The sequence below is a fragment of the Canis lupus genome, chromosome 36 (genome assembly GCF_048164855.1).
Source record: "Canis lupus baileyi chromosome 36, mCanLup2.hap1, whole genome shotgun sequence".
In the NCBI taxonomy this organism is placed as follows: domain Eukaryota; kingdom Metazoa; phylum Chordata; class Mammalia; order Carnivora; family Canidae; genus Canis; species Canis lupus.
The window spans coordinates 15,867,074-15,894,005 of record NC_132873.1 but is presented as its reverse complement, the minus strand read 5'-3'; the positions used below and the strand labels follow the sequence as shown (position 1 = coordinate 15,894,005).

The 26,932-nt window shown below is 38.5% G+C and overlaps 1 protein-coding gene across 3 annotated transcripts in view; it reads left to right on the top strand.

The window, feature by feature from the left end:
- The window catches only part of ADAM23 (ADAM metallopeptidase domain 23), a 166,902-nt gene that overhangs the window by 33,319 nt on the left and 106,651 nt on the right, over positions 1–26,932 (top strand). For all 3 annotated transcript variants that reach the window (XM_072813171.1, XM_072813169.1, XM_072813170.1), the window contains exon 3: positions 9,330–9,406. In XM_072813171.1, coding sequence (XP_072669272.1) covers positions 9,330–9,406 — 77 coding nt within the window. The remainder of the gene's footprint in view (positions 1–9,329; positions 9,407–26,932) is intronic.

Here is a 26,932-nt window from a genome sequence, read left to right as displayed (position 1 = left end):
AACAGTGCTCAAGTGAACTGTGTAATTATTCTCTCATAATTTTCATTTTGTATTTCAGACTCATTCATTATTAACTAATCCTTAGGTGGTCATCATAAAGATCCAAGTTAAAATTTTTTTCTTTTGCTCTGGATAGATATTTGAGCCCACTGGGCTCCTGTAGCCAGCATTCCGAGGACCAGAGTGAACAGACAAGGAAAATAGAGCTCTTCATGGAGTGCTGCCTTACAGAAGCATTTTTTCTTTCAGGATAGTATTAACATTACATAAACAAATTAAAAAAATCTGTCACGTAATGAGTCACAGACATTCAGCATAGAGCTTGGTGTTGTTTGTTTTTTAAAACTTATACCCTATTTATATTCTTTTATTTAAATTATTTAGTGGGTGTTCAATAATTCCGGCTAGAAGACAAAATATGTTCTCACTTTTTGACAAAGAGTGTTAGGAGAGAGAGGGGTTGTGCGGTTTGGTGATGTGGGAATTGATGAGGAAAAGAAGGTGATTCACACCTCAGCTACTAGATTAATGCATCAGATTAAATGTTACTATTCAAGAAGGCAGCAGAAAGAAACGGTTTCCATGGTAACTGTTGTCATAGTTGTATTTTACTCGTCTTTCAGAAAATATATGAAAGCTAAATAATATAGCTGTAGTGATACTTTTAATGATTTGCCCATTTTCAAATAGCAAGAGCTCTGGAGGCCTATGATTTCATCTCTCTCTCAAGTTGGCACAATCACCTTAATATCCAGCAAATATTAATCACTAGGGGTAAATGTATGGGAGACAATTCATAGAAATGTCCAAAGATGCTTTGTCACTGAAAGTATATTTTTCTAGAGTTCTCCTGGGTTACTAAATGATCTTAGTGTGGCTCTTTAGGGCTAAAAGGAACCCCCCCTCCCTAATATTATTTGCTTCTCTTCTTTGGCTGGTGAAGAGGAATTTTAAAATAAATTTTTAGTGCAACTAACTCATGATTTATTCACTGGGATATCTGTTTGGATTATCAATGCCCATTTTTCCTCTTTCTCTTCAGGATCTGTCTTTTGTCTGTATCAGACTTTGAGGGAGCTTCAAACTGAGTGAGGCGTAGGTAAGAAGAGGAAAGAAGGTGAAACTGGATTCTCTTTAAAACATTGTGTAGGGGCACCTGGGTGACTCAGTTGGTTAAGCGTCTGCCTTCAGCTCAGGTCATGATCCCAGGGTCCTGGGATAGAGCCCCCCCGTAGGGCTCCCTGCTCAGTGGAGGAGTCTGCTTCCCTCTCTGCCTGACCACCTCCCCACCCCCAGCTTGTGCTCTCTCTTTCAAATAAATAAATAAATAAATAAATAAATAATAGATAGATAAATAAATATTTTTTAAGAAACTGGTTTATTTAGCAGATCACTCTTGGAAAAGATTTGGTCAGATATTTAAACTCAACATGCTATCCTTTCTTTCTGTATCATCAGATTGGATAATTGAATGTTGGCTTGATTTCCTTCAAAATTGAAGTTCTATCTTTCTTGGCTAGGTTGGCTCAGAGAACAAGGTCAAGCAATGACCTGCCTCCGTCGCTGGGAGATTCTGATCTGTCTGTGGTCTGTGAGAACGGTGTTCTTTGTTGCTGTTTTGGTGTTGTTTCTATAATATCCATCAAGGTTGGGACTCCAGCTTCCTAGTGTAAGGCTAAAATATAGATTGATTAACAAAATACACTAGTATTTTTTGGACTTGTATGTGTTCACATGACTTATGGATCTCGTGAAATGCTTTATTTTCTAATAAACTGCCGTGTTTTAATTCTTTGTGTGTGTGTGTGTGTGTGTGTGTGTGTGTGTGTGTTTTAATTCTGACCACAATTCAGACTGCAGTTTAATGTTCTAGGATGGGAGTCATCCCATGTTTTACTTTAAAAGCGTGTTTCTTAAGTCTCTGTTTGTTAGCAAACACTTAGAAACACTTTGAAATTTCATCCTATTAAGTCGATTTAGGGCTATCTGAATTCTAGCTATCTTTATTTTTTTAAAAGATTTTATTTATTTATTCATGAGAGACATAGAGAGAGAGAGAGAGAGAGAGAGAGAGGTGGAGACATAGGTAGAGAGAGAAGCAGGCTCCATGCAGGGAACCCGATGTGGGACTCAATCCCTCAATCCCCCAATCCTGTGGGACTCAATCCCTCAATCATGCCCTGAGCCAAAGGCAGACCCTCAACCGCTGAGCCACCCGGACGTCCTTGAATTCTAGCTGTCTTTAAATGCCGAGAAAGACTTCTCCAGGAAGCTTTTCTCAGCCTTCTGTAGCCTGCAGCATTTTGACTTCTTACATTTAAATGCACTTTTACCTGTACCATACACTTGTTAACATTAGATTAATCATGCTTAAGTTGTATGTGGCATCCTTACAAATAATATTCTTTCTTATTATTTGATCGAAGTATTATGTTTCTTGCTCTTTGTGGTTTCTCATCTCATTCTCCTTACTCCATTATAAACTTTGATATAAATACTAATTCTTCTTGATCTTTTTATCTGCCTCATTATCTCATGTGAGGTTGGGGTTCAATGCAGATTTGTTAATGGGTTGACCAGTAATCCTGTGAATTGGAACATGCTAGAAGGAAACACGATGGTATTCTCTCCCACAAGCTACCTATTTAAATGTATCTTGGGAAGAATTTTCAGCAAATTACCTTAATTTGCAAAATTGCCTTCATGTAACATTTACAGCTATTCCACATCTCAGGAAAATGATTCATATTATTTTAAAGACATGACAACTTACGGACCAAGGAGAAAAAAAAAGTAAAGACATGACAACTTGAAAGTCAGAGCATAATGCCTAATGGTAATTAGCAATAAAAAATATAAAATTTGCAAATTTTGCAGACTATAAATGCACATAGGATTTTTTAGAAGGTGGCCAGCTATACTGGGAGGGAGGTTTTAAGGTAAGGCTGACTGCTAACCCTTCTAAAGCATTAATATAGTTTTCTTCTTCTTTTTTCCTCTTTCTCCTCCTATTTTGCTCCCTTCTTCCTAAATTACTGAGCTCTCTCTATATGGCCAAACTTTTCTAGGAACTTTCTATTACATTATTATATAATTTAATCTTCATCCTCGACCTTTGGGAAGCTATTGTTATTTATATTTTAATGACCAAAAACACTGAAGTTTGGAGGGCTAAGGGCTTTTAGCATGAACGGCACTTTTTCTCACTGAACTGAAGCAGCACTTCATGTTTTTTCCTTTGATGTGTGAACAAAAGATCATTTGAACAAAAGATCATTTGAAGATCTGATCAAAAGATCATTTGAACAAAAGATCATTTAACTTCTGTGTGCCTTCTAAAAATGTTTTTCTTCTATGAAAGGACAATCAAAACATCTGTCTACTACTAACTTAACTGCACAGGGCACCATATTATTCTGATTGGTTGAGAGAATTAAAACACAAGAAATATAAGGCTTTATTTATTTATTTATTGGGTGGGGGCGTGCATGAGCAAGGGGATGGGCAGAGGGAGGCAGAGAGAATCCCCAGTAGGCTGTATGCTCAGCCCAGAGCCTGATGTGGGACTCGACCTCATGAGCCCGAGATCATGACCAGAGCCGAAATCCAGAGTTGGATGCTCAACCACCTGAGCCACCCAGTTGTCCCTAGGGCTTAATTATTTTTATTATATATAAAAGTCTCAATCATATTGGTGATCACCAATGTGCAAACTTAGGATAAGGGATTGGAACCAGATTGTAATTAAAAATGGTCGATTGATGTTTCTTTTTGGACTTTCAAATTTCCTAGGTGTATTTACATATTTTTACATTGTACAGGAAAAAGATCCACAAGGTAGATTTCTGTGTTTCTTTAGCTGTGTGTGGGATAGACCCAGATTAGCTATTTACAGAGTAGCCCGTATGATCTGAAGAAAGGGATGTATTTTCCTCAACTTTATTCCAGTTTAAACTTGTTAGTTTATTTCTATTGGAACTTAGTGATTCAGGTCACTGGATTCTGGGTCTCCTGTGACATAGAAAAAGGAGAGAACCACTCTATATAACCAAGTTGATGGTTGTAGTGTAGTGTAGCTTCTTCCTTCAACAACTCAATCCCTTAGAGCAAAGCAGGCCCCTTCTAGGATATGATTAGCTGTTCTCTTCCTTCTTAGTTGGTGAATTTCCAAATCCATCTTCTCAGAAACAACATAAAATGTCCTGAAACTCAAAAGAAAGTGGTGTTTGAGATTCTGTGAACTTTCCCCAGTATATTTGAAGAGAAAGGAGTAGAAACTCTTGGAAAGTCTATCGAAAAATCAAGAGTAGGGGGAAAAAATCATAAGCAAAAAGATAAGGGAAAATATTTCCTGAGAAGGTTATGGTTTACACATACAGATGCAGGCATATACTCACTATAAATAAAATATTTTAATGAACATAGAATGAACAATATTATAGCATTAAGGGAATAAAAATAAGAAAAAAATAACCTACAATCTCACTGATAATCCGCTATTTAGCTGTTTTACTTTTTCCACGATACTTTCCAGTAGAAAAAACAGTTTATTAAGCCTGGGTTCTAACTCTAGTTACAGCATTTTGATCTTTCTAGCACCTTCTTTCCTAGAAGCCCTCAACCCTCTTCTTTAGGAAGTGGAGCTGGAATCATCCCACCAGTGTCTGCTTGGGCCTGCTTCTTACCCTTCAGGGGCTCAGCACTCTATTTGTAAAGCATTTCCTTGTTTTATTCATATGCCACTCCAGATATGTTTTCTTCCTTCATTAAGTGAGCATGTCCCTAAGTAAACTGAAAAAATCTTAAAAGCAGGAAAACTTCTCCCAAATTTTCTTCTATTTCCCAAACCATGTACATTATAGAGCATACTGAAGTACATTACTTGCTCAGAGGATGTTGTGATTGATAGTGTTCATACCTTAATTCAAGTTGCTCACTTTACCAAATTATGACACTCAGTTTCATAATATTTTCTGAATTCTGGGCAAGTGTAAACTTTCCACTTCCTATATTTAGTTTCAGTTATGAGTGCACTCTGTAGAACACACAAATCCTTGCCAAGTAGTAAAGAATACTGATTGAACACTCATTATGTGTGAGGTATTTTTGCTTGAAAACATATGTACTCTGGAAATGCCCGATTTCTATTTCTATAAGGAGAGAGTCATGTTTTTCTCTTGTCTTTGTGTCCATGTTAATGTTAACTGTTCTAGAATATAAGTCCCAAGAAAATGTAGCTGTGTCTCTTCAGCTTATGTGATGCACATGATTGCTCAATATCACAACATTGCTTGATGGTAAAATGCAAAGCCAGTCTTCACTGGGGGACCTGACAGTCTTCTAAAGTTATTTAATAAGATACCATTAGGTGCTATCTCCTAAAAGGAAAAAATAACCTAGGAAAACAAAAGCACATTGTTAAATGTGTAAATTGTTCTTCAGTGAAGGAGGTTTGTGTATATAATTGAGTTTAGTTGTTTTTGTTTATAGAGCTCCTGTAATTTCCCTGTGCCAGATTCTGAGTCAAAAGAGAAATATCAAGGTGCTTAGGCAACAGCTGTTCTCAGCCCTTCAGGGTGGTAATTCTGAGCCGGGGGCTGTGCTTATTCTTGTCATGAAATGATGCTCTTTGACTGTAAAACCCTGCATTCTTCCCACAGTGTTATTACAGTGACTGTCCTTGTCAAAACAAGGGTTAGTCATCAAGTCTGTTTAACAGATATCCCAAAAGAGAAATTAACCCATTATGACCATATGTGTGGTTCGTGAACTTTTGTCTGAAGTACTCCTAGGATCCAACTGTGTGTTACTGAACACATTTCTAAACCTCACTGTACGATTCCTTCTCTGTAAAAGAAGAGCAATCTTTGAGGTAGTCTTTGTATTTTCAGAGGTTTCAGCGATCCTGGTTGGTTAGTCATCTCTAAAATGTTTAATAAACTAAGTGATATGGCTGTGTGTTATGGAGCTTGCTACTCATCTGGGCCATTCTTCTAACTATTTTGGTCGTTTGGAAGAAGTTAGTTAATACGAAGTAAAAACAAAGAATATCCAAAAATGCAATTGGGAAAACAATAATGATGAGGACTCATTTTACCTGATTTGAAAATATTTAAATTTGATGATTACCAAAACTGCATATTATTTTGTTAAATAAGACACGATCGATTAATATGGAAGGAATGGCAGAGATTCCAGAAGTTAAAAGCTACTTTAATCATGTCTAAGAGCAGAAATAACAAAATGGTAGAGGAAAGTAGCATTTGTCAAGCATTTATTTTGATATAGAGAATAATCTATACTCTGTGCAAATTGTGAATGTATAGCAATGGAAAGAGAAAACAGAACATAAGAAAAATGACAGTTGGCAAATTGAACACCAATAAAAAATAAATTTATTATTAAAAAAAAGAAAAATGACACATGCCAATGTATTGAATGAAATTCCTTAACGTGGATACAAATATATCAGATGAATATACCAATTCTATTTGATGTATGTGCAAGGGAGATGAATGCTTGAGGAAGTCTTCAATCATTTTATAGGAAAACGTGCTGCCTCTTTGCATTAAAATAAGCTAAAATGTTAAAATAAAACATTCTTACTGATAAAGGTACTACAATCAGATTTTTTCTTTCTCCATGGAGTAACAAGGATGCTGTGGATGGCATTGTGATTGTTTGAGTTGTTGTGGAGAGTAATTTGTTTTAGTCATAACATTACTGATGGTGACGGTGACAGTGGTGATGCTAGGGTATGTGCCAGTCACTGTGCTGAGTAAGTGGGGGCACATTTGAAGAAAGCTCGCTATCTTGGACACATGTATGTCTGTGTGATCAGACATGTCATTGAGCACATCACACAAAACCCACTTTTTCAGATCCAGTGTTGGACATTTTCCCCAAAAGCTGTTTTCTTTATAGGCCATATTAATTTTCAAAACATTTAAGAAGGCTTTTTTTCTATATTCATTTTTAAATCTATTTTTGCAAATGTTTTCCCCCACGCCCTGCATGTCTTCTCTTCTCCTGGCAGGTGGATTCTTAGTCATCTTTTGGGATTTCGTTCAGATTGCACCTTGTCAGTGAAGTCTTGGTTCCTGTGGCCCCTTAGGCCCACTGAGGTTGGCAGCTCTCCCTGCTTCCCTGGAGACCACAGCTCCCTGAAGGGCAGGGGCTGTGTCGCAGCCACCTTTGTGCACACAGTGGGACTTAACACCCTGGTGTGGAGTGAATGAATTAAAAAAAAAAAAGGAAAACCCCAATATTAATGTTATATATCAGCTCCTTCGTTCAATTTTATTCAATTGAATCTTGTCACATTGGCTCACTATAAACTTATTTATTGGCAATCAAATTGTGTAACTCCCAACAAGTCTAGAATATGAGGTAGGAGGTTACTATCTGCTACTTTATTGTTCAGCAGGCTTTTGTTAGGGTTTGTATTTGTCTCATTGCTTATTTGCTGTTTGCTTATTTGTTGGTTACTATCAGGCTTGTCTTAGTGTTTATAAAGTTGCTCAAGGAGGTACATTTATCACCTTTTAAAGACCAGGGTGGCATTAATGAACTCTTCTTTGCTGTTTAATATTCTTAATAGAAAATACGCCTAAGGGCCTATCTTCTTCCTCAGGAAGTTAAGTTTTTTTTTTTTTTTTTTGTAAACTTTTGGGATCCAGAAATGAAAAAAATTCCCCTTATATAAATTATTCATCAAAATCTTCATTCAAAAATTAAGGCTTCAAGACAAAGAATGAATTTAGATTAAAGAGTTTATGATATCTGTGTCAGAAGATGGAGGTCCTGCTGCAAGTGACTGAGATCTCATTTAACAAGACAGAGATTTCTGTCTCTGTCATGTAGTTGTTTGGATGCAGGAGGCGCAGATCAAGTATGATGACCCAATTCTACATGGTTGTTTGGGGTTTGGTGTGGTGTGCCAAGGTGTCAGGTATTTGGGCTCCTTCTTTCTCATGGCTTTGTATTTAACATTTAATATTTGTTAATTTCCTTTTTATTATATGTTTTGATTGTTGTAGTGATTATCCAATCAGCAGTCCTGCTCGAGTGGAAGTAGAAGTCATGGTTTATAGTATTTTATGGGTTTTGCATGGCAAGATAGTCTTGACAATAAATATTTGGTTTGAAAGTTCATGTTTTTGAAGGAAGAGTCATTAATCTACTACTGTTTGCAATACTCTTGTGATATGAGTTGTCCGGGATGGGATGAGAAGCGAGTATACATCATGGTGCAGGATAGGAACAGATGGAGTGCTCCTGGAGCCCTGAGGACAGAGTTTATTTCCAACATGCGTGCTAAGGAGGACTTCATGGGAAGTAATACAGTTGGGCTGCCCTTGAAGGATGAGTTGGGGAGGATGAGGGCAAAGAAGAACATTGGTGGTATTGTGAGGAGAGTGGGAGTGGAAAGTACCAGGGCAGGAGGATGCGGTGTCTGGTTGCCATACAGGGACCACTTCACAGATGACTTGTGACACCACTGTGCTTTAGGAATGAAGTCCATAGGAAGGATGTTTGTGAGCAGGGAAGAAAAGTGAATGTGTGTGGTTTTTTTCCTGATAGAGCAATAAAAGAGAATTTTATCTTGGGTCGTACTTTAACAAAACTGCATCGATTTTTAACTTACATTTTTCAAGGTACTTCTGTGAACTAAACTCATCTTTAACACCTAGTACATATGACTTATGGTTAGATGAGATTACCTTTGTATTTTGAGTTAAGGCACAATAACGACAGTATTTGTAAATGTATGACTTTTAAAGGGGGACAGAAACTGAGTATTCACAAGGAGCATGGTTCTAAGTGCTTTCTGAAGGTAAAAGGTTGTGCTTTTGAATTTTACTGCCACATTCTGCTGATACACCATTTAGAGAAAGTTCCAATTTCTGATGAAGAGCAGAGCACGGACATGATTTTTCACTTAGGTGTGCAGAAAGAATTGGTAGCTTTGTGCACAAAATAGGCTGAAATCAAGCCTTAATTAGTCAGACTTTTGCATAATTCATCATAGTCACTTTGAAAGTCCAGCTGAATATGCTCTTGATTTTTATCACAATGGGTTCATTTTAAAGGACTGATTGTCTTTTATTAGTTCCTTGCTACACAGATATTTACATTTTCCAAGTGAAGCCATGACAATGCACCTAGTATCTTTTTAAAGAAATGGATTGTTACATAAGGATCCCAAAAGAAGTGCGTCAATCCATGAAACTGTTTTTCTTATTTAATATCACTGATACCAATATGATTAATCAGCTTTAAAGACAAGAAAGTAAGCTAAGGTTCTTTCTGTCTCTTTGAATCCATAGGCTGTCCATCTGGCCCAGGCAAGCTTCCAGATTGAAGCCTTTGGCTCCAAATTCATTCTTGACCTCACACTGAACAAGTAAGTATTTAGTTTTGATTCTGTAAGGAGCAAGTACAATACAATTTTACTTCATGATGATGGCTTAGTCAAAATAGTGTCTTTGTTGAAGCAACGGATATTTTCTAGCTGATTATGTCATATTGCACTTAAAGAAAAATATAAAAATCTGAAGTTAATTCTCTTTTTCTTTTCCTGAAAGAAAAGGCATTTAACATTTAACATGTTAATATCTCAAAACGGTACTTAGATATTATGATTGTAAGTGGAATAAATATTTGAAGTAATGCTAGTTAATTAAATGTTAACCATAATCATTACTATATGTAGGAAGCATGATCAATTACTGACTCAAGTATAATTAGACTCCAGTCTAGAAATTTCTTCCATTTTACTTTTCATTATGCAATTCGGAAGGCTTCTATACGAAGAACAAAGAAAATGATAACTTGCAATAACAATTTTGAGAAGGTTCTTTGTTTTATAATTTCCTCTAATACAGTTTTTTAAGATTTGGTCCCAATGAAAATTTATCCAGTTTTTCTCTGAGATACGTTTATGTTGATACTTAAATGCTGTTTCCTAAGTTGGAACCAGTTATACAGATATCTTTGTACAAAGCATGAACAAAAGCTATTTACTTAAGCAGGGTTCTTCAGTCTCCAATGGAGTTAGCAGTGAGCCTTTATTTCATGAAAGAAATTTCCTGTATGGTTTTCTCTAGCTGAGGGAGCTCCAGTCAGTATTTTAAATTCTTAACAATATTTTGTCCGGGACTGCATCTTTGCCAGAAAAATACCGCATAATGCTATCAGACACTAAAATGTAGGTGACCACAGTCAATATCTGAGAAATTGCAAAGGAATATAAAGAACAACTATTAAATTTCTTGTACACCAAATTCTGTGAGCTCTGCAGAAAAAAAAAAAAACGCAGAGTCAGCTTGGGTGCTCCTTACTCAAGTGTTGTTGCAGCTTTAAGTCAGAATGAATCAGCAGAACTAAGAATTTCCTGTGGTAAAGGTGTCGTAGGTTTTCCTCTGTGAGCCTGCTGAGCATTGGTTGAGTACCTTCTCTCCCTGCTGTGTCAGCACTGAACCTGCCCAAGAGATTTGTCTTGCCGAATCTTGGACTATGTTGAGTAGCAAGGCCTTGGCTAATTTTAGTTTGTTTAAGGTCCTCTATTCCTTTGACTCTTGCTGCAATGGAGACTGTCAATCCAGTCTGAAGGGTGGTGATGGCAACTAACATCACCATGTGTTTTGAACGTGAAGATATCATGGCCACAACAAAGCCCCCCAGTCACATAACTGAGGAAGGCGCACCTGGGATGTCTATTAGACGTAGAGGTTAGAAAATACCTCAGAACATTATTTACCACTAGTATTTAACTTGTGGAAGAATCAAGTTGAGCAGCTCCTCTAAGGGCCCTTGCCTTGAGGAGCTTATAGTCTAGTCAGGAAATGTTGATAGATAAATATATTATTTAGAAGGGTGTGAGATTTTACTACTAGAGATAAACATGGGGGGCTATGGGAGCACCAAAGAGGCAGTTCTGCAGGTAGGAGTGTAAAGAATCATCCTGGAAATAGTGACAGTTGAGTTAAATCTTCATGAGGAGGAGGAGTGTTGGGGAAATGGAGACTTGTGGCTCCACAAAGGAAAGAGTGTGTGCTCAGGAGACATGCACAGGTTGCTGTGTAGCATGTTAATGGAAGCCTGAGATTTTTGTTGAATTTCATGGTAAATTATAAGATTGAGGAAAAGGGATGTGAGTCAGGATAGGTAGGCCCAGGGACACCTCAACTCATGGAAGATCTTGTACATTATGCTTAAGAGCTTGGGCATTATACCCTGGAGCCTGAAAAATGAAATAAGGGGAATAAACAGAAGTTCTGTTCTCAGAAAGTGCTAAGACACATGGAGAGGGAATGCTCTCAAGAAATCTTCAGTTGATAAAAATCATCAGGATTGCTTTGATGTGGATGGCAAGGCAGAAAGACGAGTTAAAATGAACAGGTGTCTTGATTGAATAGCTAGGTGGAAGGTTGTATCCAGCTGAAACAGGCAGCACAGGGAATGACTGGCTAAATGGTGAAGAGAAAAGAATGTGAAATCAGAATTGATTTGAGGGGTTTGGGACATCCATGGGGCCATGTCTAGGAGATAGGTAGGTGGCGGCTGGCGATTGTAGAGCGTTATTTTCATATAATGTTAATGACAAGCATGCTGTGAATGAGATTGCTCAGAGAGGATAGGTAGAACACGAACGTAAGCTGGGAAGATGGTTAAGAGTTGAGAAGAGGTAGAGGAGCCCAAGAAGAGACAGAGTGAGTGTTCAAAGAAAGGGGGAAAATCAGGAGAATGATTAAATTGAGATTTTCAGAATAGAAAGATGTGATTTATAGCCTCACATGTAAAAGTATTTAGTGAGATTAGGAGCCAGGATTGCCTTTTGTATTTATCCATTAAGTTCCTGGCAGAAGCCAGGTCACAGCAGGCTGGGGGTGACTTAAAGGAGGTGATGTGGAGACAGCAGGTGTGCCTTGAGGAGGTTTGGGTAAGAGGAAGAGAGGAGGATGATAGAGGCCAGAAGAAGACACCAGGGCCTGGGCTGGTAGGGGTAACATAGCAAGTTGACAGGCTGAACGATGGAGCTGGAAAGAGCAAGAGGTAATGATACAGAAGAGACGGAGATAATTTATGGAGCCAGATCTGAACGAAGACAAAAAGGCATGAGACCAACAGCACAAAGGGCAGAATGTAGTTTTGAACCATGGGGGACAGTTCATTCCCAACCTCTGGGGGTGTGCAAGCAGAGATTGGTTTCCAGCTGAAGGGATGGCATTTAGAAAATGTCTCTTGAGATTTCCTTCTTGAGGACAGCATTATCTACCATAGGGATTGGGATGGACAGGGAGGCTGGGTTGGGGCTTGAGGAAAATGATGAAAATTTAAGCTAATTGCTGGGAAGAATGGATGAGGAAGCTTACCAAGGTCATGTTGAAGAATGTATGAGCAACCTTCATCAGAGATCGTGTTTACATGTCAGTCTTTGAGTCATTCTTCTTCATGGTGTTTTTTTCTTTCTTTTTTTTTTTTTTTAACCTGGGGTTCTCTATCACTGCGGCATGTGAGGGAAGGAAAGGAGGCAGATTGTAGTGTGGATCAGGGTTCAGGTTTTCTGGGGATAGCACAGGGGAAGAAGAGTGGAGGCACAGCTCTTAGAATACTGGGGAATGACGTGGGTTGTTAAGTGTTGGGATCCAGGCTGGGCAGGAAGGGAGATGAGGTCAGGTGGAGGCTTAGGGACTGAATTGAGAGAAAGTGGAGGTCTCTGCAGTGGGAGGAAGGTATAAGAGCTGTCTGTACTCGTGCTGTATCCCCCTTGTGCAGAGTCTTGCACCTTCTGAGCTCAGGATGAGTGTGTGATACCGGTATGACCTAGAGAAGGGGGAATTGTATAAGAGTATGATCTGTGTGGGCAGAGGGTACATCTCTAGTTTAAGTGACTTTCAATGGCTGGGGTTAACTGGAAAAGTCTGATTCATGTTAGAATAAACTAAGGAGAATTTTTTGATCATTCATGGAGGAGCTGAAAGAGGTTTTGAGGAAAGAAGAATCTCATTTCCACCATGGAGTGGCCAAACTACTTACAACAATTTAAAATTGTTGGAGAAGGCCACCTGGGTGGCTCAGTCGTTGAGTGCCTTTGGCTCAGGTCATGATCCCAGGGCCCTGGGATTGAGTCCCGCATCAGACTCCTTGCAAGGAGCCTGCTTCTCCTCCATGTCTCTCATGAATAAATAAATAAAATCTTTAAAAAAATTGTTGGAGAATGGGAAAGGGAAAAGATACATGGGAAGTATGTGGGCTCGGTGAAGGAATGAAAGCATACAGATGTCAACATAAACTAATCAAAGTGGTGGCCATAGAATCTAAGTGGTTAAGGAGATCACCAGAACTGGGCTGCCAGTTTGTGAAGACTACCCTGAAGTGGGTTCCTGAGAGGAAAGTCTTTGACTCTATGCTTTTATAGGTTGGACAAGTGAGGCCTTGGCTTGCTGAGGCATTTTATGGTGGACATGTGTGTTTTATTAGTTTGTTCAGCAAATGTTGAGCAACCATCCATTGTATCCAGTGGTGCTGATGCTGCTGGGAATAGGACGGGCAGGGTCCCTGCCTCCTGCCATGGAGTTTCGTTCACTGCACATGCAGGTGGCCAACATGATTTGGATGTCAAGTAAGCCAGAAGGTCTGTCACAGAAGTCAGAGGAGGGACACTGAGCTGAAACCTGATCATCAAAGATGAGCCACCACCAAAGCTAGAAAGCTGAGGACAGTAGGGACGGTAAGTGCAGTGAGGGTAGGTTGAAGAGATAAGGTCAGAGAGGAAGCCATGTAGCCAGATCATGAAGGGCCATCATCCATGGAGACATGTTTGGTGGAAGCCAGTGGAGGGCAGTAAGCATGGATGTTACACCAGTGGATTCACATTTTATTTAGCCCCCCACAAAATCCTAGCTGTGGTCTCAGAGTCTGTGGTCATTTTCCTTTTAGGATACTCTTTTCAATTTTGTTTTGTTTTTCTTCTAGAATAACCATTTTTCTTCTAGAATAACTGTTTTTCTAAGTTCAGAATGTTTAAAAAGTTTTATTAGATTAACAATGCTTAATGTGTATTGATCCCTGGAAATCCTGGGGTGTCCAATAATTGTCTCCTTCATATTTGTGACTGGAATTATGCCAAAGCCCATATTACCTACCATTAAATTTTCTGGTGTCTTCAGCAAATGTTTTAGGGAGTAAGAGTAATCAGAGCTACATAATGGTTGAGAGCACAGGTTCTGGAATCAAAGAGACCTGGGTTTGAATCTGGAGGGCCTGCCATTTACTAGCCGCATGTCCTTGGGCAAGTTTTTTCTATCTTGTATTAAACGGTATGCCATTGTGGGGCACCTGGATGGCTCAGTTGGTCCAGTATCTGACTAGATTTTAGCTCGAGTCATGATCTTGAGGTTGTGGGATCGAGCCCCACATCAGCTCTGCACTGGGTGTGGAGGTTGCTTAAGATTCTCTCTCTTTCTGCCCTTCCCCCTGCACCTTGCACATGTGCTCTCTCTTTTGCTCTCAAAAAAATAAATAAATAGTTGGAAGTTCCTAAAAATAAATAAAGAATAAATAATATGCCATTTTATGGATATATTCTTAACTTCTTAAGCTGCAGGGTGTTGTAAGGATAAAATGAGATCATGTGTGGTACCTATACATGTCTGCTAATTGGAAAGGGTGTGTTCAATGCTGTGGACTCAATTGTGTCTCTCTAAAATTCCTATATTGAAGTCTTTTTTTTTCTTCCTATATTGAAGTCTTAACCCCCAACATGACTGTATTTGCGATTAGAGCCTATAAGGAGGTAATTAGGTTAAATGAAGTCATAGGGTGGATCCCTGATCTGATAGGATTAGTGTTCTTATAAGGAGAGATGCCAGAGAGCTCTCTCTCTCTTCTGTGTTTGTGTGTGTGTGTACTGGGGGACTCAGCATTGAAGAAAAGAATCATTAATTTCACCAAGCTTCTGATCTGATGAGAACAGCACAAGTCTACTTCTGTTTCAGTCAGTACTTTTTCTGACTTTATAAATGAGAAGAGGGTGGTATACCATAAGATCTTTTCCCTGCTGAAAGGAGACTGAAGAAAAAATTAGAGACAGTAGGGCCTGTGGTTGGTATGCGCTCATGATAATGAGCACGGTTGGGCAGCACCTGACATTCACTGGGCCATAATCAGGGTATTAATAGAGTTGCTTTATCTAAAATGAGAGAACTAGGCTTTGAGAGCTTCTCACACTAACACATCTATTTCTGGGCAAGGTGGGGAATCCCTTGGTGTTTCTAGATTCCACTCAGCAGTCAGAACAAATATTCAAGTACTTGTTATGGTAGCTATTCTGCTTGGAACTGGGAAGGTAGACACTGAGTCAGTCTACCTCTCTGTGCTTGCAGGAAAGCCCTTTAGTTCAAGGCTCTAGCCACATTCTCCAATGTCACTTATTAGGAAAATTGTATTTGGGGGCTAAAGTTTGTCCTATATAGTCCCATCCTTTCATTTACATACTCTGTTGGCTAGAACATGGAGTGGTAACTAGCCCCCCAACAAAGGTTAAGCCTTCTCTATCCTCCAACAAACCCTATGAGAAGACAGTGCCAGACCTGGATCATATTGAGATTTAGCCTTATACAAAAGTAGTGGTGACACTTGACACGGGGCCACCAGGAAACTCAGTAAAGGAAAATCAGTGTAGCATACCCCATTGAGAGAAGTACACAGACCTCAACTACAATGCTCTTCTATGCAGAGTTCATTGCATGGACTCGCAGTGATGTTTCCCTTCACCCAGGGATGGGATTTGAGGTGTGTATTGATGAGTAGGTGCAGAATGATGGGTGGTGGGGTAGTACAAGGATGCAGATGATTGAAGTGGTCTTAGTGTCACCACGTGGAAAGGAATGCATTCAAAGAAGTGGTAAGTAAGTGTAAAGGCATGATGAGAAAGTCAAAGTAATGCATTCAGTAAGGTAGTTCTGGATTTAGGAAAAGTCTTTGTTCTGATTTTTTTTTTTAATTTGGGAATCAAGGGTGTTTGATTTAAGATGAATATCTAGAAAATGCTGATTGAAGAAATACATGCACACAGTAATTTGCTCATTAAAAGTAGTTTATGCAATGCTTTTGAAAGAAGAAAACAGCCACACTGATGTAGTTTCAGTTAGGTTAAATAAAGAGCCTGACTTTTGTGCTGATTATTATGGTTAATTTATTCTTCATTCAGTCAACAAACATTTATTGAGATCTTGTTTGCATAAGATACTGTGCTGAGCGACCCATGGAATTCAGAGCTGTGTAAAAGAATTTTCCTTTCAGGAACCCACAGTAGGAGAAATGAGATTAAAACATATACAAATAGTATTAAAACATGAGAGGAAGTGAGACCTTGGTGCTGAGGGGAGGTTTTATGAGGAAGGTGGGATTTGATATTCATTTTAAGGATGCTGTCTTGGCTTTGCTGCCTTGGTAGCAGACCCTGAGATAAGCATTCCAGGAAATACCTTCAGGAGATGAGGAAGTGAGAAGTGGAAGAGAAGGGAGCTGAGAAAACAGCTGATTTCCCACTCAGGTTCATTCCTGAAGAGGGAACCCTGGTTGTTGGTGGATTCTTCTCCAGAATGTCATCGAACTGAGGGGAGAGGAAGCTGTTTTGTCCACCGATTACCAATCTGTTGTTGGTTGAGGGCTGTTTCTGGGGGCAGTAACTCTTAAGTACTTACAGTGCTTCTCTTAGGTAGAGAAAATGCCCTGAGGTCAGGAGTCTAGGTCTTCCCAGTCAGCTGCCTGCAGTGTTGAAGGGCTGCTGAGGGCCCATGGCAGGGTGGGGGGCAGGGCAGAGTCAGTTACAAAAGCACACTTTCCACTTGGGAGAATGTAGGAAGGAGAAAAGTGCATTGCACACAGGGAAGTGGAGGAGCGAGGGTGTGGGAGCAGGAAAGCATCAGATTCCTGTTGGGAGTGAGGACTGGTGAACCCCTTCACTTGAAGAAGCTGAAACTATCAAGGAACAGGTGGAAGGTGAACTGCCTGTTTGGATTCATTGGATTCTATGTGGGAAGTTTAGTCTCAGCTCTGCAGATTTGGAGATTTGAACTTAAATTTGGTTTGTAAGAAGGAACATAGAAGAGATAAGCCTCCTGCCCCATTTTCTTTTTAGAAGTGAAGAGGACCAGGAGTGAGGAGCTGTGGCTGGAGAAGAGTGTGAGGCAGATGCCTGTCTTCTAGCCCAAGACTGAGCTGTTGCTGTCTTCCATCTTGTAGGGCTTCTGAACCAAGATGGGCTGGCCAAATGTCCCAGTGCACACCCCTCACTTCCATCCTACTTTCTACCAGTTGGCCCTAACTCATAGGCTAAATAAATGCTCTTTGTCCTGACTTCTGAGGTCTGCAGAAAGAAGGCTTTCTAGAACAGTAGCAATGATAGTGATGGACCCTCTGCTAAGCCCTTTACCCATTTTCTCCTATTTAAATACCTTTAGAACCCTGTGAGGAAGATGTGATAATCTCCATTTTACAGCTGAGCAGCCTGAGGCCTAGTAAGATTTAGTCACGCTGGGATTCAGCATGTGTTGTCAGTTTGGAGTCTTACTTTGTGTCTGCATGATCACAGGACTGGGCTGTCAAATTATAAGTGAGCTGGGCATAATGCTAATGGTTGCTCATCTGTTCACATTAAGTAGGAAAAAAGAAATGAACTATTTTAGCCAATTTTTAACAATATAAAGAAAACCCAGAAGTCCCCAGTAGGATTTAAAATAATCTTGTTTGTATAGCAGACCATCTGTTGTGGGCTGAACTCTGTCCCTACAAAATTCATATGTTGAAGTCCTAACCCCTAGTACTTTAGAATGTAGCCATATTTGGAGAAAAGGACTTTATTCTTTTTAAAAGATTTTATTTATTTAAGAAAGAGAGAGCACATGCACATGAGCTGGGGAAGGGGCAGAGGGACATCAGACTCCCTACTGGACAGGGAGCCTGATGCGGGATTCAATCCCAGGACCCTGACATCATGACCTGAGCCAAAATTAGACGTTTAACCAACTGAGCCACATAAGTGCTCCTGGAGAAAAGGACTGTAAAGAGGTACTTGAATTAAAATGAAATCTTTAGGGTGGTCCCTCACCCAATATGAAGAGGAAATTTGGACACAGAACTAAGTGTGCACAGAGGAAAGACCATGTGAGGACACAGTGAGAAGGTGGGCATCTGCAAGCCACGGAGCGAGACCTCAGAGGAAGACCTGCACACCCCTTGATCTTGGACTTCCAACCTCCAAGACTAGGAGGAAATCCGTTTCTGTTGTTTCAGTCACCAGGCTGTGGTACTTTGCTATGGTAGCCCTAGCAAATTAGTACACATCCTAATTCATTTATTGCTTACTGATTGCAGTGGGACATTCAGCATTAGCTGCTACTTATTAATTGGTAGATGTTTCCTAGCTAATATTCCTACTATAACTTCCAAATGCTGTTTTGAGAGGTTATGGTCTCTTTTGCATTTATGTACCTTAGGAAGGGTTAAACTATTTTGGCAGCTTTGAAAACATTTCTGTGATGGTAAGGAATCTTAAGAGGTAGAGGTCCCCAAAGTTGCCATAAGTATTGATTGCCACCGTGTCATGTGCAATATGATGTAGATAAATATTGATTTTCATATGTCCTAGAGGCCCTGCAATATTCTAAGGTTCCCATTTCTGTCAGGGATGAACTGTTGTGGGGTTTCCTCTCCTGAAGGCATCTTTTCCTATCTCAGTCTAAACATTTTGGTTTTATAGTCCTGGGTGGCTCTACTTTTTGCCATATTTTCTCTGATGAGGTGAGTACCTATCAGGTCTCCCTTGGGCATTTCTGGTTGGAGAGGTAACTCTATATTGCACTGGATGCTTTGGATATTATCACTATCATTTGCTTTTGATGACCTATCTTTATGCTGGTAGATCAAGTCCAAAAACTCTTGAAAATGTGTAATAAAGTAAGTATTGCCTATATATTAATAAGTTCTAGTTCTAGTTTTTAGGGAGTGTATCTGACCTAATTTCAAAATAGTTTGAGAATGACTTTCATAACCAAACATAGTAATAGCAGAAACATGAAAAACAAAATCCTAATTAAACCATTGGTATTTACATACTGATTCTTTATTTCCATAGTTAGATGAGCTGTATATGACTTTTGGGTGGTAAAGGACAGTGGAAGTTTGCCCTCTGATTTTAGTAATTATGAGATTTCCTTATCCCATCCCTCTTGCCTGTTGACAATAATTGTTTTGGATGATGGTTTCAAGGGAAATTAAACACCAGGCTGAGGAGATCAGGAGGGCAGAGGTGCTAGATTTAGACTCTAAGTTCCAAGAGATAAGACTGTGAAGGGATTCCTATATAGGAATCTGTGACCATAGCCTCTAGCACACAGAGTAAAAAAGAAAGTCATCTAAGAATTTCTAGCAAAATCAAAGGGATCTAATTGTCAGTGGGATCACATTGTATTGTTACTTAATCTAGGAAATAGAAGACATATCTAGTGAATTAAGAAACCATGTCTTCGGTGATGGATTAAAAAAAGATCCTTTGCAGGTATCTACCCTAATGCACAATGTGGGCAAATAAAACTTGAAGTTGATTCATTCTTTGGACCACTTCTTGGTCTTTTAAAATTTTAAATGTTTCTTAAGTAGGCTCTACACCCAATGTAGGGCTTGAACTCATGAGTCTGAGATCAGGAATCGCATGCTCTACTGCTTGAGCCAGTCAGGAGCCCCCACTTCTTGGTCTTTTGAAGACAGATAAATTTGTAAAAATTGCAGCAGAAGTTAATCTTGACAAAAGATTGGAAAGCATAGAGGATTAGATGATATTAGGCATCTGAGATGAGTTAATTATGGTAGTTATTGAATTTAGATCTTACTTTTCTGACAGGTGAGAAAAGCCACATCCTGGAGTGTATAATTACCATTATCTGATAAAAGAAGTTTATCTGTCTGTCTGGAGACATAAATGTTTTCCTTTCACAGGGAACATCCCTTTGGCTCTGATGTTATCAGGATGTTAGGCAGCATAATGGTCTGCAACCACGGTTTTGTGAATGATCAGAAATGTTTCACTTAAATGGACATTTCCTGTTGGACTCTGTATTAGCCAAGTGCATGAAGTTCTTTCCATCCTCAGTAGATCGATCAATAGATTTCCATGGATTGAAACCTTTTATTTATTTATTTATTTATTTATTTATTTATTTATTTATTTATTTGGATTGAAACCTTTTATAAGCCATTCTGAGCACTTCTTATTTCAGAAATGTCTATTTAGTACTTGCTAAGTGCCAGACACTGTTGAAGCCACCAGAGAGAAATCCTTCCCTCATGAAGCTTACAGAACAATGGAGGAGAAAGAAATCTACAACCATTTAAATGACAGTCTGAGATGTGCCATGGTGGGGGAAAGAAAAGATGCTTTTATCACATGTAGGAGAGGTGGAAGTGGATGGGAAGCTAAATATCTAAGCTCAGATCTAAGACTTAACAGTTGACCAGACACATGTTTGAGAGTTAGAATGTGAGCTCCTGAAAGGAAGCCAAGAGAGGTGAGGCATGGAGTGAGAGAAAGTCAGGCTTGGAGAAATTAGCAAAACCACACAGCTAGTAAGTGACAGAGTCAGGATCAGAGCTCAGGAGTGCCCACTGTCACAGCCTTGGAGAGTTGAGACACTTCAGTGATGAAGGAATCCCACTGAAATTATGTTTGAAAAGCTCTACAAAGGTGAACCTCGGATGAATAAATTGTGTATCACTTGTCTTTTACATCTTGCTCTGTGTTCAGTACTACTATAGCTTGTATAAATCTAGCTTTAAACAATAATTTATTAAAATTTCCTCTTATTACTGTATAGATTTATATAAAGTAAGAGCTTGACATCAGAGAAAAGGGCTCCTTAAGATTCTCGGCCATCATCAGCTGCCAATAAGAAGTAGGTTATTTCTAGAACCATCGTTTTTGGTGATTCATAGACTAGAATCATCATTTAGTCATTCTCCCTAACTCTTGAAAATCAATTGTTGGGATGCCTGGGTGGCTCAGTGTTTGGGCGTCTGCCTTCGGCTCAGGGGGTGGTCCTGGGGTTTTGGATTGAGTCCTCCATGGGCTCCCCTCAAGGAGCCTGCTTCTCCCTCTACCTATCCTCTGCCTCTCTCTCTGTGTCTTTCATGAATAAATAAATAAAATCTTTAATAAAAGAAAATCAATTGTAATATTGGAATTCCCAGTATTAAAATCCTAGCTATTGTTTATTATGACTTGTTTATAAAAGTGATCTCTTTGGACCGTCAGCTCTAATTCATCTACCATAATGTTACCCATGTGCTTTGTGTTTCAGTTATGTTTCAAAACAAACCAGTCCATATAGGTTTTTCCATAAGACCATTTCTGCAGTAGTTTCAAGTCCTTATTTCAATTAAGATAAGTTGTAAATGAAAAATATATTTATCTTTCTTACAGGAATGTTTCTCAAATAAAAGGCAGAAAATCTCTAACACATTGTAAAGTGCACATTTCATTTCTTCCTCCTTTATTTTTGACCAAATGACTTCACGCATGCAATAAATCAGACTAACTATGTGACAAGAAGATCTTATAGCATAAGGACAAGACTATGTCTTCTAAATCCCTACCATTTCCTAGAGACTTAATTGCGTCTGGGGCTCTTCCTCATTACTGTTAGTTTTTATTCATTAAGTACTGACTGACATGCTACTTGACCCTAAGGAGATGCTTTGCTCTTTAAAACTATTCAGATGGTGGTAAAGGGTTTCTTTATGTGACTACTAGCACTTGGCCGCCCTCTCTGGGTCCCTCAGCACTATGCTACGTTTTGAGGAAACGAAGGAAAATAAGATGCAACTTCTTTAAGGGGCCCATAATTTAGAGTGGGATTAGGGAAAGCTACACAGAAGAAGGTTGAACTTAATTTTGAAGGACGAATAATTCAAGAATGAGTAGACAATACTTTTGGTTGGGGTATGGGGTAGTTAATTCTTTTGAGCACTCTTTTTTTTTTCTTGTTGGTGAGTCAATATTCCATAGGGAATGTTCTTTACTGGATACATACAGTGAATGGGCTGTTGACACAGGTGGTTATTTTGCATTTTTTTTTCTCTAGTATCTCTACTTGATACAGCTTTATAGCCAGGAGTAGTTTTATGAGCTGTAAAAATGAAGTGCTGTTATTTTACCGAGGTTAAAAATGCATATGTGCCCTTTTCCCTCTGGGAGGTGTAGTTAACCCTCCTCCCAATGTGATCACTAATGTACTCAGAACTGAATGTAAGCATTTAGTGACAGTGCTGCTTTGAGAAGTAAATAATTTATCTGTCTTTTCATCCAGCTTTGAATACCTGGGCTCTTTGTGTCCTTTCGATTTGGTGAACTGTAAAAAAGAAATGAACAAACTGCAAGACATTATTAGATTTTTTTTTTTGAATAAAAGCAGTTTGAGGCAGGGTTTTCAGGTCTGTGGATGCAATTGTTCCAGCACCCCATACCATCACACAACGCCTATATTTCATTTTCCTTGTTTTGACTTTGATAGCTCTCCTCAAGACATGCTGTGTGGAAGTACTCTTTATGATGAAAAACTGCATAACTTGTTTAAAAAGTTATTTTTTTGTGTGTTTTATATGCAGAAAATTCTTTTCTTCCTATAAGGCCCATTATAGAAAGCTTGCTTAATGCCTGGTTATATTGAGTGGGAGATTTATTTATTTTTAAATAGAAGATTTTTTCCTAATATCTGAAGAAAGCATGGTCCAAATGATCTTTTTGAGAGTTGGATTTAATTATAGAGTATTTTCTATTCTGGTAATCTTCAGAGTCTAAAGTAAAGATATAAATGTCCTTTTGATTCTTAAATTCCTCATATGAGCGAAATCATATGGTATTTATCTTTCTCTGACTTGTTTTACTTAGCATAATACACTCTAGCTCTATCCACATTGTTGTAAATGGCAAGATTTCATTCTTTTTTATGGCTGAGTAATATTCCATTGTGTGTGTGTGTGTGTGTGCACATCACACAACTTCTTCATCCATTCATCAGTCAATGGACAGAGGGAAAAAAGAGAGAGAAAGAGAGGCAAACAGTAAAACAGACTCTTAATTATGGAGAAATAGACTGAGGGTTGATAGAAGGAGGTGGGTGGGAGATGGGCATTAAAGGAGGGCACTTGTTGTGATGAGCACTGGGTGTTATATGCAAGTGACAAATCACTAAATTCTACTCCCGAAACTAGTATTACACTATATATTAACTAGAATTTAAGTAAAAACTTGAAACAAATACAAAAATGCAGTAAATGTCCTTTTGAAAGGTCTTGTTTTTTGTATTAAAGGAGACAGAGTTAGATGAGCATTCTGCCTTGACTGACTTGGCTAATATGTGCTCCTTTTTTTTTTTTTTTTAATATGTGCTACTTTTCAGTCTCCACTTTGAAATTGGAGGATATACAAAGGCTGTAGTTGTGAAATTACAAAGGTTGAATGAAAACGATTACAGGTTTATTTGTATATTTGGTTCCTGTTTCCAAGAGCAACTCACAGCTTCTCCTTGAACTTCCTTTGAGTCATGGGATATTGGACTTAGATGCATTGAGAGTCATCCAGTCCAACTCACTAGCTGATTTTCACATCCTTTCTTACCCCACTGACTTGTTTTCTGGTGTGTTCCAGAATACCTCCAAGCCTGGTAGCTGATTCTTAAACTGTGGCTGCCTGATGAAGCCCTTTTCTTCTATCTCTCTATCAACTTTTACCTCTCAGTTTCACATTTTGCACTTAAAAGCCTCTCAGTCATAGAGACTGAATATTAGTCTACTTCATTCAATTATCAGCAGTTTCTAGAAATTGGTCATGGGATTGCTATTGTCCCTTCAAAATAGCCAAGATTCTGCTCGTAGGTGTTCCCCTAGAGTATGAAATAAGAATACAGATCATTTTTCAAGAAGAAAAATTGGAAAGTTATAAAAAGAATTTTTCTAAGACTTGAAAAGTATTATTTTTTTAAGCATGTAAGAAGTTATTTATAGTTTTTCCCTGCCAGTGCTCAGTACTATTAAACAGCGGGAGCCTTTTGCAGTCTAAAAAAATGGTATTTTGAAGTCTGGAAGAACTTTTTACAAGGTGAAAGCAATCTCAGGATGAGTTTTGCCAGATTTTTCTGTGTGTTTTACAGATGAGCTGAACTTAATACAGTCTATTGAGAGAACAGTTAATAACTAACTACCCATTAGTGGATATAAAATCCAACGTGTTAAGTATAATTTAGCTTTTTGTTCTAAAATTGCTTTGAAATATGTTAAAATAGTTTAGTATTCTGGTTAAAATTGAAATGCAGTAACTTAAAAATATTTTTAGTGTCCTCTTTGGAGACAGTGTGAGGCTACTTCAAAAATCAAATTTGATGCTCCAACTTAATTGGTATCTTTTTTGATTGTATTGGGGAGAACAATACAAAAACATACTGACTTCTTTTGCTTCATTCTGGAGAGTGAGCATGGTGCATAGAAAAATGATCTTTTACCATTGATATGACATATCATACTTTTTTTGAAAAAAAGATTTTATTTATTTATTTGAGAGGGAGAGATAGCAACCAAGGCAATGAGAAAGTGTGAGCAAGGAGGAGAGAGAGAAGCAGACTCCTGGCTGGCTGATGAAGAGCCTGACATGAGGCTCTATTCCAGGACTCTGGGACCATGACCTGAGCCAAAGGCAAACATTGAGCCACCCAGATGGCCCTGAAATATCATACTTTTGTATTTTCTTTTATTGTCATTATTTTTGTGTTTTCTTTTGTAATTTTAAGTTGGCACCACACTCAGCATGGAGCCCCAGTTCAGGGCTCAAACTCATGACCCTGAGATCAAGACCTGAGCTGAGATCAAGAGTCGGATGCTTAACTGACTGAGCCACCCAGATGCCCCAAAGTTTATATTTTTGAATTACAGTGTAATTAACATACAGTGTATTATATTAGTTTTGGAAGTACAATATAATGATACAACAATTCTATATATTATTCAGTGCTCAACATGGTAAGTGTACTCTTAACAAAAGCAAATGGGAGAAGATGTTTGTGTAATGATATATCCAAGAAGGGGTTAATTTCAAAATATGTAAAGAACCTACTTTTGTATTTATTATTTTATATTATATATTATTTTTATTATTATATATTATTTTATTATTATATTTATTATTTTAATTATTTATTATTTTACTATTTTTATATTATTTTATACTATTTTTTATATTTGTTATTATTACTCTTTTAAGTAGATCCCATGCCCAGTATGGAGCACAATGCAGGGCTTGAATTCAATGCAGAGCCATCCAGGTGCCTCTATATTTATTATTCTTAAGACATTTAGCATCCAAATCTGATTGAATATTTTTTTCTTTTAAATTTTTGATTTTTAAAAAAGATTTTATTTATTTATTTGAGAGAGAGACAGAGATAGCAACAGAGATAGAGAGCACAGGCTGGGGAGGAGAGAGAGAAACAGACTCCCTGCTGAGCTGGCAGCCTTACCCAGGACTCCATCCCAGGACTCCAGGATCATGACTTGAGCTGAAGGCAGATGCACAACCGACTGAGCCGTCCAGGTGCCCCAATATTTTCTTTTTATATGCGCACAGCAAGCACCTTGTGTTTAAGGTTGTGCCCTTCGAATTGGCTAAGTTTCTGGCCATTTGTTTTCCTACAAAACAGGCCAACTTCTGATGAATTCATGTAAAAACTTTTCATAAATAACTAGTGATTTTCTCCTGTGTTATCTGTGAGCCAGCAAAAACATTTCTCTGTTTATGAATTAAATATTTTTTGAATGCATGTGTTCTTTTCAATAACATGCTGTTTACTGAGTCTTTACTATGTACAACACATATTAGTGGTAATCAGTACTTTCCATTGACTTTGAAGAGTAGTAGAAAAGAAGTCAAGCACTCATAAATAGCATGTTTTGGTGATTATGACCAATATCCTTTTAATTTTCACATAACTTCAGGTGTGGAGGGTTGCTGCACACAAACATCCAGACCATTAATCATCTTTCTTATTCATGGCACACTAAATCATTGGCCTGGAAAAGGCCCAGGCTTATAGAATGTTTTCATTCTTGTTCATCTCCAGTCTCCTTATTCTTCCCACCCCTATCCTAATGAGGCAGTCATCCCAAAGGGTTTTACATGGTCTTTTATTCGTACATGTTCTTATAGATATTACGGTTTTGTGGGCATTTTATTTTATTTTATAAACAGTGTTACACTGCAGATCTCTACTCAACATTGTTTAAAAATCCATGCCTGTGGGGGCATGTGGGTGGCTCAGTGGTTGAGTCTGCTTTTGGCTCAGGTCATGATCCCAGAAGCCTACTCCTCCTTCTGCCCATGTCTCTGCCTCTCTCTGTGTGTCTCTCATGAATAAATAAGTAAAATCTTAAAAAAAAATCTATGCCTGTAACTGCATATATCTCTTCCATCCTATGTAACTTTTGGAGAATATCTTAGGTAGGGTATCTAACACTCTTCCATTTCCCCATGGGAAGAAATCTAGATTTCCTTCAGGTTTTTATAACCATAAGCCATAGTGTAATGGACCTATGGACCCATCGCCCGTGTAAGAATTTCTCAGAGGCATATACCCAGGAGCAGGATTGCTGGGTCATAGGACAAGTTTATACATAATCTGATGTAGTGCTGCAGGATTGCCCTGCAGAAAGTCTGCAAAACTCTACTCTTTAGCAAAACATAATGCTTCAGCAAAGCATAAGAGTAGAGTGTTTAAATCCCATTCATTGGTAGGATGAGCCGAGTGTTTTTTTCCTCTCTAAGCATGGTTATTTTCTGTATGTTGGGAAGCTATTGCTTATTTTTATTGGTTAATGATTTCAG